The sequence below is a fragment of the Rhamphochromis sp. 'chilingali' genome, assembly GCF_963969265.1.
Source record: "Rhamphochromis sp. 'chilingali' genome assembly, chromosome: 2".
NCBI classification, from domain to species: Eukaryota; Metazoa; Chordata; class Actinopteri; order Cichliformes; family Cichlidae; genus Rhamphochromis; species Rhamphochromis sp. 'chilingali'.
The window spans coordinates 65994869-66012181 of record NC_137930.1 but is presented as its reverse complement, the minus strand read 5'-3'; the positions used below and the strand labels follow the sequence as shown (position 1 = coordinate 66012181).

The window sequence follows — 17313 nt, the reverse complement described above, 5'->3', positions numbered from 1 at the left end:
TGCCCAGGGCTCCTGATGGCATCCAAGCCCCCGTGGTAATCAGCCCACTCTGCCTGCTGTTGCAGCTCGCCTGCCTCCTCCTCCTCCTCCAGTGGCTCGTTTCAGAAACATCTGGTGGTTTACATGCAGCACACACCACCTGCCAGACGCCTTGCAGGCAGTGGCACCGCTTGCACCTCTACAGTCCGCTCCACAACAACGCAACAACATAGAAATCACCGCGAACGCTTGACAAATTGTAGTTGTGGAGACAACTGCACTGGAAAATGTTGAGTTTTAAAGTTCTGTTTAGTGTATCTGCAGATGTAGCCTGGTGAGCAGCTGATTTGTAAAGGCTTACTCAAAGTGGGACAAAAGAGGGGAGGGCTGAGGTTCTCTTTTTTCGGCAACATTCGGCCAATACTGTGATGTTTGTCTTCATTAAATCCACCCTGATCAACAAATATAAAAGAACACAATGTATTTTTGCAGCAATTAATTTGATTTAATCATAGAAGCACAAGGCATTAACATATCTGTATTGTTTTTTTTTTATTTTATCAAATAACATTTATAAAACTATTGTGCAAAACAGTGTCCTTTTTAATCTTCTTCAAAGGCTCTGCACCAGTGGATAGTCATAGTCCTCTTAAATTAGGAAATATAACAAGTATGCATAATTTAAACAGCAAATCATAAGCTTACACACTATATGTACATTTTTACACAGACCTGGATTTTAGTGCCCCTTAATCAGTGATAAAGAACAAGGCAGCTTTTACAATCAGCAAAAAACAAGACCGCACAGAGAAAACTATAAAACAAGCAATGAACTTCTGCTGTTTGGCAGATTCTTTAAAGGAGCTTTCCCAGGCATTTGGCTGTTTTAATGTGTTGATGACCAGTTTGGAAGGGCATTTTAAAATCTAGACAGGATAGGACTGTACAAATGTAACAGTAAAACATGCAGTCTACCAGCAAATCGAAAGCAAACTCACAAAAATACAAAATAAATACAATAAAATTAGTACATTTCAAGTCAATAGTTGACTCTCGAGTCAAAAGATTCACCGAAATAATCGTGAAACAATCCGTCTCACAAACGTGAACACAGACTGAGGGAGCTGAATAGCTTTGACCTACAGTATATTTTAAAGTGAAATAAATGTCTTTTGAAATACAGAGAAATCAGAAATGTGTATAGGCTGAATAGATGTAAACACCTTGTGCTGAAATTTTTAACAGTAGTTCATGGCAACTTTGTGCATTACCACACTTTTCGAATATTTTGTTTTTCATTTTATCTTTTTTAACAGTCTGTCATTCTACATATGTTTTACAGTATTTCTACTGCTCAGAGGGATTTAACATTTCTCCGTCTCACACACGTATAGCAGATGGTCCTCTGGAGACTTCCCATGGCTCTTGCTGAGGTGAAGCTTGATGGCATGCTTAGTGGCAAACTTACGGACACAGAGCTGGCAGCGATAAACTCCCCCATTACTACTGCAGTCATCTTGCGACTGTGGAGGAAGAAAGGACTCCAGGGGCACTACTTTCTCAGTGAGAGTCTGAGAGTCCCTGACAGTCTGTTTGGGAGACAGTTTGGCCAGGTCCCTGATTCTGAACCCCAAGTGGGCTTCCAGGTGGCATACGTAAGCTGCTGGGGTTCGAATCTGCGAGGCACAGTCACTGCAGAAGAATATAGGTTGACCGGAATCTAGGTTCTTCAGGAACTTCGTTCTGCCCGTTCTCCGTAGCTGGTACTTCACGTTGGCCAGCCAGTGGCTGATGGTGGTCATGGAGAGACCCGTGAAACGAGATATGTGCATTCTTTCTTGTGGGCTGAGGTCATTAATGATATATTTCCCCTCTGACGTCTGCCTCAAGCTCGAGGCAAACTGGGCCTGCAGAAGAAGGAGGTGCTGTGGGTTCCAGTTGGAGTGACGACCCTTTCGTTTGTGGCCATGCAGGGACACGTCATCATCGTCGTGGGTAGAGCCCACAACTTCAGTTTTATCCGTCACACGTGGGCGTGACGCCGACTTTGTGACATGGTGGGACTGTGTAAGGTTTCTCAGCATGTCTGAGATATCCGACAATGCATTTTCGTGTAGAGGGCTGCTGGATGTGTATGGAGAGACCACTGTTAGCTTTGCAGGAGTAACAAGAGAGATGGGAGAGACTGAGGAGGCCGTGGATGAGGGCGTTAGAGGAGCTGAGTTTACAGAGTCCCCTCGATCGCTTTTCCCTTTTGTAAGGTCCATGGGTTGGTCATCATTTGGCTGGCAAAAGCTATTGTTATTAGCTACACTTTGCTTTTTGGTCTGTGATGGAGGAGCAGCCACAGCGGCCTTCTCAGCCATGCTCTGGCTGAGCCTAGAGAGGAGACTCAAGGGATCTTGGTTTGGCAAAGAGGGCTTGGCTGCTTTCCCCAAGTGAATGTTCATTACTGACTGAAGAGCACTTAGAGGGTTGACAAAGGGCTGCTCTGGAGGAGTGTGACCAGTGATAATGGCGGTGCTGCATCTCAGTGCAGAGGCAAGCGGGGATTTCACTGCTGCTTCTCTCTTGGGTTCGGTTGCTGGAGATGTTCTGTCACCATGGCTTCCCCTGTCGCTATTGGTTGGGGTAACTTCCCTCCATTCCCGAGGCGAGTCTGCCTCCCCTCCCTTGTGGGATTCTCCAGCCTCACTGCTGCAGGGGGAGAATTGGTTCTCCCTCTTTGGAGATAACTGCTTAACTCTTTGTTCTACTTTTGCTACTTTCTCAGTCACTTTTTTCACTAAGTCTTCCATTGCCTGAAAGTTGTTGCTGGGAAAAAGTGATGACTGACTAAGTGGTGGGGAAATGAGGGGCTGGTTCTTGGCAAGGCAGGACGGCACTCCATCGCCTCCATTGAACAAGAACTTCATTTGTGAATTCTTTTCCATGTGTCCTTGCTTAAGGGCACTGGGGAACTGGTAGGCAGCATGGATGCTAGGATAGCCTCCCCAGCTTGGATTGCCACTCTGTGCCTTATTGATGGCTGATGTCACAGTGTTTTCCAGTGATTTCAGAATATCCAATCCCCCTTTAGGGCTTTCCTTCAGGTCCTCTTCGGTAAGGTAGTTATATTTCGAAATGTCGTATTTTTCCTCCCTCTCAGTATCTTCCTCCTTACTAACAGTAACTGCAACTTGCTTTTCATTTCCTATTGCCTCCTGCTTAGTGCATTCCTCCTCAACCTCCTCTTTCTTGATCTCTTTGAGGGGAGGGGAGGTGGCCGGAGGAGTTGTGGTAAGTTGAGTTTGAAGAGGCGGAGGAGAGAAGGTAGAGGGTGCAAGAGGTACAGACTGGACCCTCTGTTCTGTAGGTGTGGTAACTCTCCCGGGATTGGGGGAGGTAGCCTCGGGAAGTATTTTGATTCTCTTTCCCACAGAGCTGGTCACCCTCAGGAAGTGTCCTGTCACCATCATGTGGGTCCTCAGCTCTTGGAGTGTATTATGGGAACTCCCACACTCCATGCACTTGAGGATCTGAAATTTGTTGGATTCAAATTGCCAAGCATAGCTAGCACCATTCTGGTGTCCATAGCGGTTATTTTGGGGAGTGTATGGGCTGGAGGAAGGTTTCTGTGAGGATTCACTAAGTTCTCCTTGTAGGTGTTTAGCTTTAGGGGTTCCTTCTCTAGAGCGCGGTGTAGCACTGAGGTCTAGCCCCACAAGTCCCCGCTTCTTTGAAGACATGATTTTGGCTGCCACAGGGGCCATGGGCTCCTTCAAAGGCACTTTCTGGTAGTGTTTGGTCTTGATCATGTGGACACTGAGGTCCTGGAGGGATTCAAAGGAATGGCCACAATACATGCATTTCAAAACTTTCTGGGCATCCTCTTTTCCCTCCATCTCCAACAGGGACCGCTTACGTGGTTTAGACCAGCGCTTTGCGCCACTGCCTGCCTTGTCCTGGTTGTCATCACGGTAGTGGCCTGTATCATTCATGTGAACTGTCAGCTCCACCAGAGTGTCATAAGCAGCGCTACAGCCCTTACAACGGAATTTACTGGCCCCAGTAAAGATTGAGCCAAACAGCTTTGGGTTTTGCCTGTGGAGTTGGACTGTACTAAAGAGACTGGGCTCTGACTGAGCGGGGTGACGGCTCTGTGGAGGATGCTGCTGTAGTGTCTTTGCCACTGCAGTTTGGTGCCAGTCATAGCTACCACTGCTACAGCTACTACTGCTACTGGTGCTGTTACTGCGAGCTGGCTTCTCTGCAGAAGTCGAAGACTGCGCCGGTAGAGGTGTGGAATTAAAATTTAGTGGTGACCACAAGGGGCTGGTGAGAAAGCTGGAGTAGATAGCCTTCATTTGTTCTAACGTGTCCATGCCTATGGGAGGCGTCTTGCTGTCAGCATTTATAGATGCTGTGACAACGCTCCCCTCAACTTTTCTGGAGGGGCTCTCGAAGTCTGAAAGACGGTCACTAGTCTCACTCACATGTGACTCACTGTCCATCTCTTGTCCTGAGAGCTCTGTGGTCTCAGCTGATTCCTGGTCACATGGCTGCTCCTTGGCAGTCTCTACACTTTGCTCCACAAACTCATCTTTCATGGGAAGGTCGTCCTGAGGGGTTGAGGGCAGGTCGTCCGCTTCTGCTTCCTCATCCTCCACATGGTGCTCTGTCAGCTCGTCGGGAGAATAAGCTGCAAGGAGAACCAAGACAAAGAGAGAAGGAAAGAGATGAGTTAAATTGCAGGGAGTGAACACGCTATGTTAGAATAACTGGAGAAAAAGTTTCCCTGCTATGTGTGCCCGAGGACTCCCAGGGATAAATGAGCCATCTGTGTGGGAGCCTTTAAAGCTGAGCTGAGAAATTACAGTCATCCCATTTCACCTCATCAACCGTTGAGGTGTTATTTTCCTCTAGGCGAGCCTGTATTTATATACTACCCCAGCCACACGGAACTTATGCCTCCCCTCTTTTCACTCCTTCTATTGGAGGAAAACAAAAAAGAAATATCTTGGCAAAAACATAATGCACCATTTTATTTATCTCAGGGCGCAACAGCTTGAAATGAAAACTAAATCTGAAATTAATGAAGCCCAATCTCACTGTGGCATTCTCCTCTGGGGTAATAAATGAGTTGGATCAACCTCCATCTGTCAGTTAATATGTCTGACGCCTCTTCATCTGCCTCTTCTCTGATTACACACACATACATACTGACACACACGCACACAGGCAAAGAGCATGTCTTCAAGAATTTCAAGAAAGGGATGTCAAAATTTTGTTGATGAAATGCAGATATGTTGAATAGACACCACACAGTTCCATCTGCACTGAAGTAAGTTCACTAGTTTTTTTTGATACGACAGATAATCAGTACTCCTTGTTCAAACTATACACCTAAAGACCCAAAGAGTGTTAAATATCACATATAAGACATTTTTAAACAGACAAAGAATTCTATAATTAAAATCAAAGGAAGCGGGGATAAAGAGAACGAGGCGAGACTGAGGACGGCTGACACGACGGCGATGCATAAGTGACCTGTCACTTTGCATGGTGGCGTCTACAGCTCACACAGAGACCGATGAGTCTATGTGCGTTGGTGTGTGTGCACTGCATCCCCCATCCCTCCACACACACAACCACTATGTCTGTCGTGATGATGAGCCTACCCACCTAGCACCGACTGGCCCAGCACACGCCCCCTTTTCCGCAGTGTCACCGAGCCCCTGCTCCCTCGCTTCCTGACCACCTCACTCACAAAACCACTCAACTTAAGGAAAAACAAATACTCTCAGAAAATAGTGGATGGCCTGTGGACAGGTCTGAGGCCATTTGGACAATGTTGTAAACCAAGACAAATACTACGGCAAGAACCTTTAGGTATAGGCTAAACGGTTTGAGCACTCACGCACAGTCGAGTCTATGTGTGTGGACACAAACAGATACACACACACACACACACACACACACACACACACACACACACACACACACACACACACACACACGCTGTGACTAAATCCTTCATTCCCCCCCACCTCCCCAAGCACTCACATCCAGTCTAAACAAAAATGTCATAGCTGAAATAACTCTCATTTCCAGTGCTAACAGCCAATCTCTAGGCAGCCATGCGGCTGGCGCTGGTCTGATTTGGGCCCTGGGGGCACAGTCAGCAGGCAGCCCAACTGAGAGGCCAGCCTAATGGAGACCTGGCAGGTGCGGCCCACTCTTCGTCCTCCCGGAGATTTGGTTTGTCACTGGGTATCCATTACCTGCCATTCTCCGCTGATAGGCCCCGACAGCCCTGATCAAAAGATGTCGTTGGGCCCCAGTCCGCTTGGCAGTCAGTGGCATGTCGTTTGTAAAAAGGGCCAAGCAGGGTGTAAATAAAATGACATGATCACTTCCCCGGCCCCTCATGTTCTGGACACAATTATGATAATGTGGACGTTGAAGGGGAGGGAGGGGTCTGGGAGGCTGGCGAAGTGGGTGAGGAGGTAAATTGCTCACCCTCAGGAAAACATGCAAGAGAGATATCTCTGTACAACCAGTGCTGAAGTGACTTCCACATCCTTCTTTTCTTTTGCTTTTGGAAGGTCATGTCTGATTCTAATTTAAACGACTAAAACCAGCCAGAATGAGGTAGTTACCACATTTGTGTATCGACTAGCTACATCTCTTGACTGAATCGTCATGTCGCCTTTCTCAGCCTTCAACACAAAAGCATTCCGAGCATTTCTTCGCATTGTCTGGATATTTCAACAAACTGTTGCTTGAATAAATTCTACATCTACATCACGCCATTGCATTTGTAAGCCTTGCCAGGTCCCTGTCCATTTCTTAACCTGGTAGTAAATGTTTTACATTTTGTACTAACAGAGCTCCAGTCCTATGGTTTATTGTTCATTTGTCATTAAGCCTAGAAAGCACTGAAAGGGGGAGTGAAGTCCAAAAGGACCGGCTATAAAAACCTATAGAGTCAAACCATGCTCCCAGGCAATTTAAAATGCAAAACAAAAACCATTATGTCTGAGCACTATCTGTTAATTTAATCCCCAATGACTGATAATCCATCACACAGGGCGACAACCACATCCAATTATTCTCCCTGCCTTGACTGACAACAGAGGTGATTTATCAAGCTAATAAAAGGTGATGGGAGTATAGAGGCTCCCTTAGAATAAATTATGAATATTATGAATACAACAATACTCCTGGATGCAGTCTTAACTAATATCTGAGCATATGGTGTAAGACCAATGTATGAATTTTCCTAGTGTGTGCGTTGGTGTGAGAAGCAGAGAAAAAAAAAAAGGAGATTGCGTGTGTGTTCATGTAATGATAAACTGAGCTGAAGCCATGTGGGGGAAAGACAAGAATCATTAGGTTCTATGAATGATTCCTTTAGGGAGGGGAAATGGGGTGGAGGGGTTAAGAGGGGTAGGAGGTGCACATTCACACACTCATCATCTCAGTCACAGCTCACACAGAAATAGCAATAACGACTTCACACAAACACACAAACTGCAGAAAATCGAACTCTCGCAAGCCGAAACACACGTTTCACCTAATGTAAAAATACACGACCTCAAATACGCTCTCGCATAATTGCAAACACAACTACTCAGTCGGTTATGACACCCCCCACCCCCCCCTCAACAAACACAAACACACACTTGTACACGCATGTAGATGCAAGCGATGAGGAAAGACAGTGACATCTTGGCATGCAGGAGGCATTCCTGTGGAGTATCATTTTCATAAACATAAGGGCCGCAGACGAGGAGGGAGAGATCATCTGATAGAAATACTGCAGTGCTGCTCTGACGATCAGGAACAACAGAGAGGGCAGGGACAGGGGGGTGATTAAGCAGGAAGGTGCTGTGGCTGCCTCTAAAGCTGAGGCTTTAAGTGTCGCTTTCTGTCTGTCTCTTTCCTTCTGTCCTTTGGGTTTTTTCTCCTCAAGTGCAGTTGAAAACATTGTTTTTGATGCTACGCTTTAAACAGTTTTTGTATGCATAAGGAAAACACGGCGTATGTTCCTGAAAACCAAAAACTATGTAATTTTACATTTGCAAAAAGGAGAAACACTCAGTAGCCTGCATAATTACGTATTTATTAGCAAATGTAAATTTGCGGAACGCACAAATAGGTTTCCATTGAACTACAAATTCTTCTAGACCCCTTTCTTAAGTTACCCCCTTGATGACCAAAGGGAGTGTCTGTGGTCTGGTTTTCACAGCTGGGGAAACAGTCTGGGAGCCGGATCACACCCAACACAAGCAGGGTAAACAGGATGTGTCATTAAAATCTCTACCTGTGTCTGACCCTTATACTCAAATGACTGCCTCGTCAAGAACACAACCTTGCTAGAGGCATCGTAGGAAAGTCCTTTACGCGGTCATCATGAGCACAATATTTTATTTGTCGGGTTTTTCCGCACTAAAACAGGACACCGCCTGTATAACAGATGGCTGTAAATTGCAGAACAAAAGCACCGCATCTTCATTTCTTTTCCTAAAATTATCGTGCAAAACTACTGCTATTAGTAACAATCTGTAAAATGTTTTTAGCTACGCCACAAACTAATGTATTGCAGAGTGTAAATCCAGCGTGTACATTATATAGAATTACTTAGACAGAAAAGAGAAGTAAGACATATAATCTTTACATTCTTGGGAAAATAAAATGGAAATTAATACTGCCGAAGGAGCATTGTCTGTGTGGGTTTTATGGTTAGATCACCTTCAGTGCACAAAGACACAACCGGGATCCAGGGAGGGAGCAGGAAGCACGAGTGGTCTCTAATAGTTTACTGTAAAAGAAAAGTTCTGCAGTGGTAATCAAAAGGCTACAACAAAAGGCTAAAAGTAGCTTCCAGCACAAGAAAGTGAAGCTCTGCAAGGAGAGGGTTAATCTGTATGAAAACATGGCGTGTGTGTCTCGACATGTGTACAATATTTTAGCTGGAACTTGACATCCTTAAACCAACACGAGCCCTCAGCGGGGGGCTCTTACCAACAGGAAAAACCTCCAGCACATTAAAGAACAGGAAGTAACCTTCAAAAAACCCCTACAAACCACTGCTTCTTACTCAAGTTTTGCAGCGATCTAAACCTCTCTAATAGATTAGAATAATTTAGCCTAAAACAGCCCCATTCTGTCAAAATAGCAGCAGATCAGGAACATACCTAAAATGCCTTTCTCTTGTACACATTTGTCAAAGTAACACACTCAATCAAACTTAGTTCTCTTACTCTTTTCCCTTTGATCCTCACAAGCTGGCTGAAAGTCCCATGAGAAAAAAATGAAACAGGTGATGTGTGATTATTTTAAAAATTAACAAGCTCTGACATAAGTCGCTTTTTCAGATATGACCGCAGAAGACTGTCTTGTGCTGCTCTCTTTTTGTAGGTTTTTAATACATTGCTTTGCTGCCTCATTGTGCTTATACAAGCTATCGTGTTACAGACAATCGTGGATGTCTTTGTCATTTTTTATTTGTGTGTGTTCTCTACCCCCTGATGGCATTGTGAATACATTGTGTCCGCCGATTGTAGTGGAGGATGTGTGATATGGGAGATGGGAAAAACAGAGAGATCATTCTGGCCCCAGGCAAAGCTTAGGGCTGAACCTTGTCAATGCACATGGTAAGAGGAGGGAGAGAGAAAGTGAATAGAGTCAACCCTCAGCTGCTTGTTGTGTTATAACTGGACTTCAAAGCTGCCAGCTGCAAATACAGACCTACAAGACCCGAAACTTCATCTAGTTTATCTAGAATAAGACAAACCACAAGCACACAAAGTCCTCCTGTTTCTTACTATAACCTCCATCTAATATTGAACACTATAAGTTAACCGAAGCCATAAAGTCCTATTTCAGAGCAATAGGTGATAAAATTTTACAGAAGAAAAAAAAAATACACACAAACTACTTCCACAGGCACGGAAATAAAAGGCAGTAATAAGGACTGAGGCTCCAGAGGAAGGTGATGTTCCAGTCTGATGTGCACATCAAGCCTGTCTCGTCTGATGATACGTAGTCAGTCAAACTTCCTTCAACTATTCCACATCTTCCCTCATTCTTTCCATCATTTTTTATATACGCCTTACTTGAGCAGCTCTCAAGCAAAGTTTCGTGAAGCAGAACTGCTGCTCATTCCTACATTCCTTGAACTGTTTAGGCCTCATATAACAATGTTGTTAAAAAGTCACTGGGCTGTGTGAATGGGGCAAAACAGAAAGACAGCAGCCTGAAAGCCGGACTAAAGCTAAACTAAGGATATGAAGCCAGCTTCAAATACTGGGACTATTTTAGTTTAGACTTTCTGACATTCTAGTTTGCGCAATCTGAAATACTTTCTAGTGGGGGCATGCATATGTGCACCTGAACCTGTAGCAAACATAAACACAATTATCTGTAAATGTAATTCCATGCACCAGGACTCGTGCCTATAAGTCATTCATGTCGTTGCATTGCAAGACAGCATGCAGTAAAACCGCATTAGTACAGTAGATCAAAGCCGTAACAGTTTGCAATGGCTAGCTTAGTTAATCATTTTGATGTTCATATTTATTTTCAGCTCCTAGTGTTTTCATAACTGGATTAAACTGGACTGGTCCAATCTGCCCTCATTTTCTGTGCTACGTGAAGTAAGTTGTCACTCTCAAAGTGATATCGTGGCGGTGCCACAGCAAGGGAGACAAGTATGTAGGGTTTTTTTTCTCATTACAAGTAGCTTGAGTAAAATATTTACACGACTGGACAGAAAAAAAACTGACTGACTGAGATCCAGTTATTTTAGTCAAAATGAAGACCCAAAGAGTGCGAGCCTAAACCAAAGGACAGCCTCTGGGGTTGCCTTTTTTTTTGTTTTTGATGTTAAAAGTCGAAACTTTGGGTCAGAGCACAAGGTGAAGGGTAAAAAATCAGGACTGGGGAGTGGGATGACCGAACCCCTCTCAAAACACACAGCTGCTGCCGTGATCGCCTAGCAACGAGGAGGTGATGGACGCAGCCCGAAGATGGATGGCCACCATAAATCACAGGAGTGTGTAGGAGGAGGAGGTAGGACACAGAGAGAAGGCAACATGAAGAGGACAAAAACAAAAATGTGTTTTCCAGTTTTCTGCCGCAGCAGCACCAGCAGAGCTGGCTCCACTTTTCACGATTGTTGGGGAATGATGTGGGTCTGGGGACTCTTCTGGGCAAAACTAAATGGAAATTTCTGGGTAATCATTACACTGGGTTATAAAGGATCCAATGGATTGCTGTATAAGGCATAATTGCAATAAACTCTATAGCGGCTTCTACCTGCCCTTTTACGTCTGGAGAGTTTTTTGCGATTCAACTAACTTTTTTAAAGATGATAAAAATGACAGACTATACCTTTCATAAAGCAACCCTTCAGGCAAGGCAATCTGGGTAGTGTAGTTGCGGGATAAACATCCCTGGGCTATCTGATTATGGCTTACTGCAGCGGCACTGGTGTCTAGTAACACTCAGAGAGAGCGCTCAGCCATCCATCACGCAGTGAGTGTCTGTCTAAGGCTTTCCACCCTGCTTCTTCTCGTCCTGGCTCTCCAGTTACAGCCATACACGGCCGGCCTAAATAATATTCTTCATGATAAATGGCACTATAAGCCTGGTATCCATCATTAATCTGATTTTTAAAGAAGCATCCATCTTGGAGAGAGCCTGTTAGGGCCACGGGAGAGCAGAGCAGCTCGGGTTCATTTAAAGGCCAGGCTGCTGCATGAGTGATACCTGTCAGCCCTGTTCATCAGGGAGCAGCACACACACTCACGCAGCATTAAACACTGGCGCCATATGGCCACATCTGCGCACAGACACACACACCTCTACAATGCCTCCAAGCGTCCTCGTTGTGCATATATTATGAGTAAACAACGCTAACACACATGTCGGACTTGTATACTCACAAAGCATATTTCTCCCCTTCAGTCGACATCCAGAGATGTGTCATGGAAGAACATTCTGTCACTCATCAAAACACAACTCGGTGTAACTCAATCCTCTCTGTCATCTCGAAAAAATCTCCCCTCCCAAACGCTTCTCCTTAAGGGTTTCAGGAAATCTCACTCGCCCCTGGAAAAACTCTCCCAAACTCATACACAAACAACTGTTTTTTGTGTGAAACTCTGCTGACTTTACACCTCATACTACGTCTCTTTGTTTCTCTCAGTGCAATCTCTGTCTTGTTTTCCCCTCTTTCACTCTCTCTTTCTCTCTGCCCCCTATCCACCTCCCTTCTCTGTGTGTCTGGTAAAGCCCGTTTGATAAATGACACACGTCAGCGTGTCAGAAGCGAAGGGTGGGTCAGTGATAAATGACTCTGTTGAAAAGGAAATCGGCTCTCTGGCATGGCTTGGCTATTCTCCTCCTGGATTGGGTTTCAGGACCCCTGAAGACCGGAGCAGCTCAGTTTCCCTGAAAACAGCACACATCCCACCAGGCTCTAACACTCTCTAACGCTCTCTACCTCTGGGAGGGGTGGGAGGGTGGTGGGTTTGGAAGGATCCAGCCTGTCCCAATTGTCGCCACAGTGCAGCTGCATCTATCACAACAGCAGTGGGACTATTTTTACAAAGCCTCCGACTCGGTGCCCAGACAGCAGTCTCAGCTGAAAACCTCGGCTGAAAGCACACTGAAAGCTGAAAGGGAAGAGTGTATGGCTAACGGTTTTCTATTTGTGACACTACTACAGCACTTACACTCTTCTTTTGCTCTCAGAGCCCAACCCAATGGGTTGACGTCTGCCAAGTGCGTGTTAAAAAGGAGAGAAGGCCCATTTCAGCGCCCTCGCTCTTCTTCTCGTCATCCCGCCCCCCCCTACCCCTCCACCACCCACCCCCATCACCACCACCAGCTCCTCCTCCCCTTCCTCCCCCTTCTGCCCTCGTTCTCTTCTCTTACACTATCTCTTTCAGTCACTTGCTGGCAGGGTGGCACTGTTATCATTACACAGGCAGGATTTATGGAGTCAAGGCCTATGGCAAAAACAAAAAGGCGTCTGTCAATACCTGTGGGAAACATTCTGTCCGCCTTCCTCCTCCTCCTTTCCCTGGTGCTCACAGCCTCATTAGGTATGCACTTATCAGACACATAGATCACAGACGTGACTCAACCTCACCGGAATCCAGCCACAGGACTTTCATTAGCAACGGGCCCAGCAAGGCCAAAACACTTGCCTTGCTCACACCTGCAGACAACAGCAGCTGAGGAGACGTATTGTTGTTGTTGAACCTCGCTAGCGCTGTCACTGCGTTTGTCAGTTGGACAATTAAGTCCAAACTTGCGGTCCCCTGCTGCTTCCAAAAGGGCGTGCTTTTCACACATAAACAACAGGAAGGCAGACAGATATAAAAGCGTACTTAATTTCACTTGGTGCTTTTACAACCCATTCAGAACATATGGGTGTGCGTCTGCAATGTGTGCTGTAAACGCTTGTATCTTTACTGGTGTCAACACTCTGTGTTTGTTGTTTCTTAGCTGGCACACACGCAACTGATTTGCTAAGAAAGAGGTGGGAAGAGAAGAAAAAGTGGAGACTTCTTAGGCCTGAAGGGTTCAGAGAATTACAACCTGACCGCAGCAGGTGGTTTGTAATTATCATTCCCGTCCATAGTATCAGTAAGTCAAACCACGTACACATTCAAACCCAACAAATTCAAAGGTAGATGCCCACTTATTTAAGTGTATACTCACTCACCCGCTCGTAGACAAACATAAGTGATGGCTGCCAGTTTGGCAGCTGTACTCCTGACCCTGCAGAAAGAAGAAACTGTTGCTGTGGAGTCCTGTCCAAATCAGACCGACTTCCCCACCCTTCTCCATCTACATCACACCCTCTCTCAGACTAACTCTTACACAAACGAGCAAAGCACAGCGTTTTGAGAATGAAAAGGGCAGGATGGATTTCGCTGTGGTGGTGTGACAATGCACTGACACGAGCTGCAAACAGCTGCGTCTTCGCCCTCATGTTGTAAAGCCTATGTCGACTTCCTGTTAAGTCGACGGAGTATTTCAACTTTCTGAAGCCATTTCAACAGCTTCGGGACCCCGAGCTGGTGGCAAATTCACGAAGGGCTCTACATTTCCACAGCCGGGAAAGTCTCGCTCTCTCATGTTTGCTCGCCTGTTTATGTGGCCAGCTGCCCTTGGCTGTTAAGAGCACTCAGACCTGACCCAGGTACGCAGGCCCATTTGTCACCTGCAGCAGAAAATTGAGTTACAGCACAACCAAAGGCGAGCGGCTCTGTGTAATATCAAGTTGATTACATCAAAGTGGTGGCAAACCTCATTGGGCTGGGCACCCCGAGCTTGTCATCTCCAATCACAGGGCCTGTCAGGACTCCATCAGCCTCACGGCTAATTGGACCAACGCTAATGAAGCAGGCAAAACAAGTTTTCTACTGTGGAGAGAGAAACCCTCTCAGACAGGAAAGAAAGAGAGGGAGAAGCCGAGAGTGTGTTTGAGAGACAATGAGAGAGAGCAAAGCAGGGTGGTGTGTGCGTGTATATGTGTGTGTGAGGTGGAGTGGGGGGGTAGATTTTTCATGCAAGTCTCAAGGTTGCAGTGGGCTGACTCTCCCCCTAAGTCCCTAATCAAGGCCCATCATCTGTCATCCTTTTCTTTGCTCTCTCTATCACCATGCTCTGTGCTGCAATCAATTCATCATCACCCTTTGTGTGCCACTGAACAGTTGACAACTTTATAACTTGCAGCTGCACGGGTTGACTGACAGGGGTGGAAGGGGAGCATGAAAAAATGAAGAAATGAATAGATGAATGAATGAACAAAGAAGCCTGGTTTCAGGGAGAAAAAGTTGTTTTCTAAAAACACAAAACGATCTATATTACAGCCTTTTATTCCCTTTCGTCAACAGAGAAACAGCAGTGTAGCAGGGAAGAGAGAGGAGAGGAGAGGAGGAGATGAAAAAAGAAAAACATCCTTCTCACTGATCTGAAATCAGAAAGCTTTCAGTCATTCTTTATGTGCTCCCCGCGGCCACTCAGAGCCAGTGAGCATGTACATTAGGCTGGGGCATTTTGATGAAATAAAAGCCCAGGCCAGCTTATGGCTAAACAGAATGGGAGCACTCACTCAGCTTGTCTCTGATTGACCATTAAAGCCATTGATGAATGGGCCTGTCAGGGGAGAGACAATTAAATCAAACATGAAACAAAGCCGTTGTGACGGCCCGGTCTGACAGAGCAAACCCATTCCTCCCCTCCATTACATAGCACACGGCTCCTTTTACAACCCCTAACCCACTCCTCCCGCCTCCTTCACCCACTGTATGTGTGTAACTGTGTCTGCCTATGTGTGTTCAAAGTGAAGAAGTGAGCATGTGCACATGGAAGTGTGATGTTCTCTGCTGGAAGTATGTGTCTGCTTGTGTGTGTGTGATGTCTCACTGTGAAACCACTTTGTCCCCCCCTTCCTTCACTTTTTCGTGAGTCACTTGACCATCACGGTAATAGAAACTGTGTGTGTGTGTGTGTGTGTGTGTGTGTGTGTGTGTGTGTGTGTGTGTGAGAGAGAGAGAGAGAGAGAGAGAGAGAGAGAGAGAGAGAGAGAGAGAGAGAGAGAGTGAGAGCCAGTGTAAAAAAGTACACAGGGCCTTTCAAAGTGGTTTAAACGTGACGTCAGGGGCCTGCAGCACATGGTGGGAAGTGATTTTCTGATGCAAATCGGGAAGGATCAGATCAAAGCCGCATGACAGCCAATCAATCAACCGTCAAATCAGACATGGCAACTGTCGATTATGGCTCCTTCCAGCCCACGAAACCCCATTGTGTGCTCTCAAATTGTTTATCTTATCCCAAGAAAAGAAATACCTCAGAGGTAGAGTTTTTTTTCGCTTGTGCAAATAAGTTAAGCGCTGTGATCAAATGCGCACAAAGCCCTTACGCTCTTATGGCACGCCTCGGGCACTCGTTAAGAAAACGCCGCTTATTTCCAGAGGTTTTACGCTTAAAGATCCAGTTTATATTACATCTCGATGCGGTAAACTATCATGGATTCAAGTTTGGAAAAATAGGAAGCGAAAGTTTACAGCAGCCGACTCATCCGACCGGGGCACACCAGCCACTCTAAGCGAGAGCGAAAACGCAGAATGTGGTATATAAACTATACATCAGCTTTATATTGGTAATAGTTTCTATTAGGTCTCACAAGAGTAGCCAAGAGTGACAAAGCGCATCGTTGGAGAGAGGGGAAAAAACCCCGAAGTGAAAACGGAAATGCGGTGACTGGAAAGTGAGCTTTACAAAACAAATGAACCGCAGCTTTGCCACCGTGAGCCTTATTTTACGCATATAGTATTTGGCTCCACATACCTGCTGCGCGCTTCGGCGCTTCTTGTTTCCTCCGTGGCATTGTGTTTTTTAATCTGTGGGGATTTCCGTGAGAAGTCTTCTTTTTATTTCATATAGCTGCCCCCTCGCCGTATCCGGGAAGATCCACCTCTACTCAAAAAAGATTCACGCCTTCGTGTAGTAGACTGCACAACATCGGGGAGTCCGATGAAAAGAAAAACTAAAAACCATCGTCACTGGAATAAGGGCATGCACTGAGAAGTCAGCGGGAAAATACATAAACAAGGTGAGGGAGCATATTTTTGTTTTGGTGTGATCGCGTTAAGAATGTCAGCGGTGATAGCCAGCGTCCACCTCGGCTGCCTGGTCTGGCAACAGGCAAAGTTGAGGGATAAGAGAGATGATCGCGTCACTCACAGCAGGAGAATGGGCAAACCCACCGCTCCGTTAACTCTTTACTTCTCAGAGAGGGGCGGACACCACACACGAGTGTCCTCCTACCTCTGGTTTTCAGGCAAGTCAGAGGTTATTACACGCAGGCGGCTGATTATTACAAGCTACAAAACCACAGCTATCATAATGATTCCAGTAATACCACTAGGCACGTCAGTCTAACGAATAATCATAGAATGTAACGTTTATCACACGTTGTGACTTTGCTTTATTTATTAAAAGAACACATTTCCCCCGTTGTTTACTTACGTAACTATAATTTTCTTGCCACATAGATGCAATGTGTCTGTTACATTGTAAATCATTAATCTATATGACATTTTAACTTTTGATCAAGTTCTTATGATTTTCTTTTTGATTCACCAGTATGTGTGTGTGTGTGTGTGTGTGTGTGTGTGTGTGTGTGTGTGTGTGTGTGTGTGTGTGTGTGTGTGTGTGTGTGTGTGTAAATAATCTCCCACAATTCAATCTTGTTCTTTTTCATACTTATGGATCACAGCTGGAGAAAACCAAAATTACTAGTATATAAAAGTTTTGATTCCATGG

General features: G+C 45.5%; 1 protein-coding gene across 1 annotated transcript; it reads right to left on the bottom strand.

Moving 5' to 3' along the window:
* Positions 1-460: 460 nt before the first annotated feature.
* On the bottom strand, positions 461-16730 carry tshz3a (teashirt zinc finger homeobox 3a). Its single transcript, XM_080875843.1, has 2 exons — positions 16336-16730; positions 461-4660 (listed from the first exon to the last, which is right to left on the bottom strand). The coding sequence occupies exons 1-2, from the start codon at positions 16373-16375 to the stop codon at positions 1344-1346; spliced, it is 3357 nt and encodes a 1118-aa protein (XP_080731969.1). The 5' UTR covers positions 16376-16730; the 3' UTR covers positions 461-1343.
* Between the last annotated feature and the right edge of the window lie 583 nt (positions 16731-17313).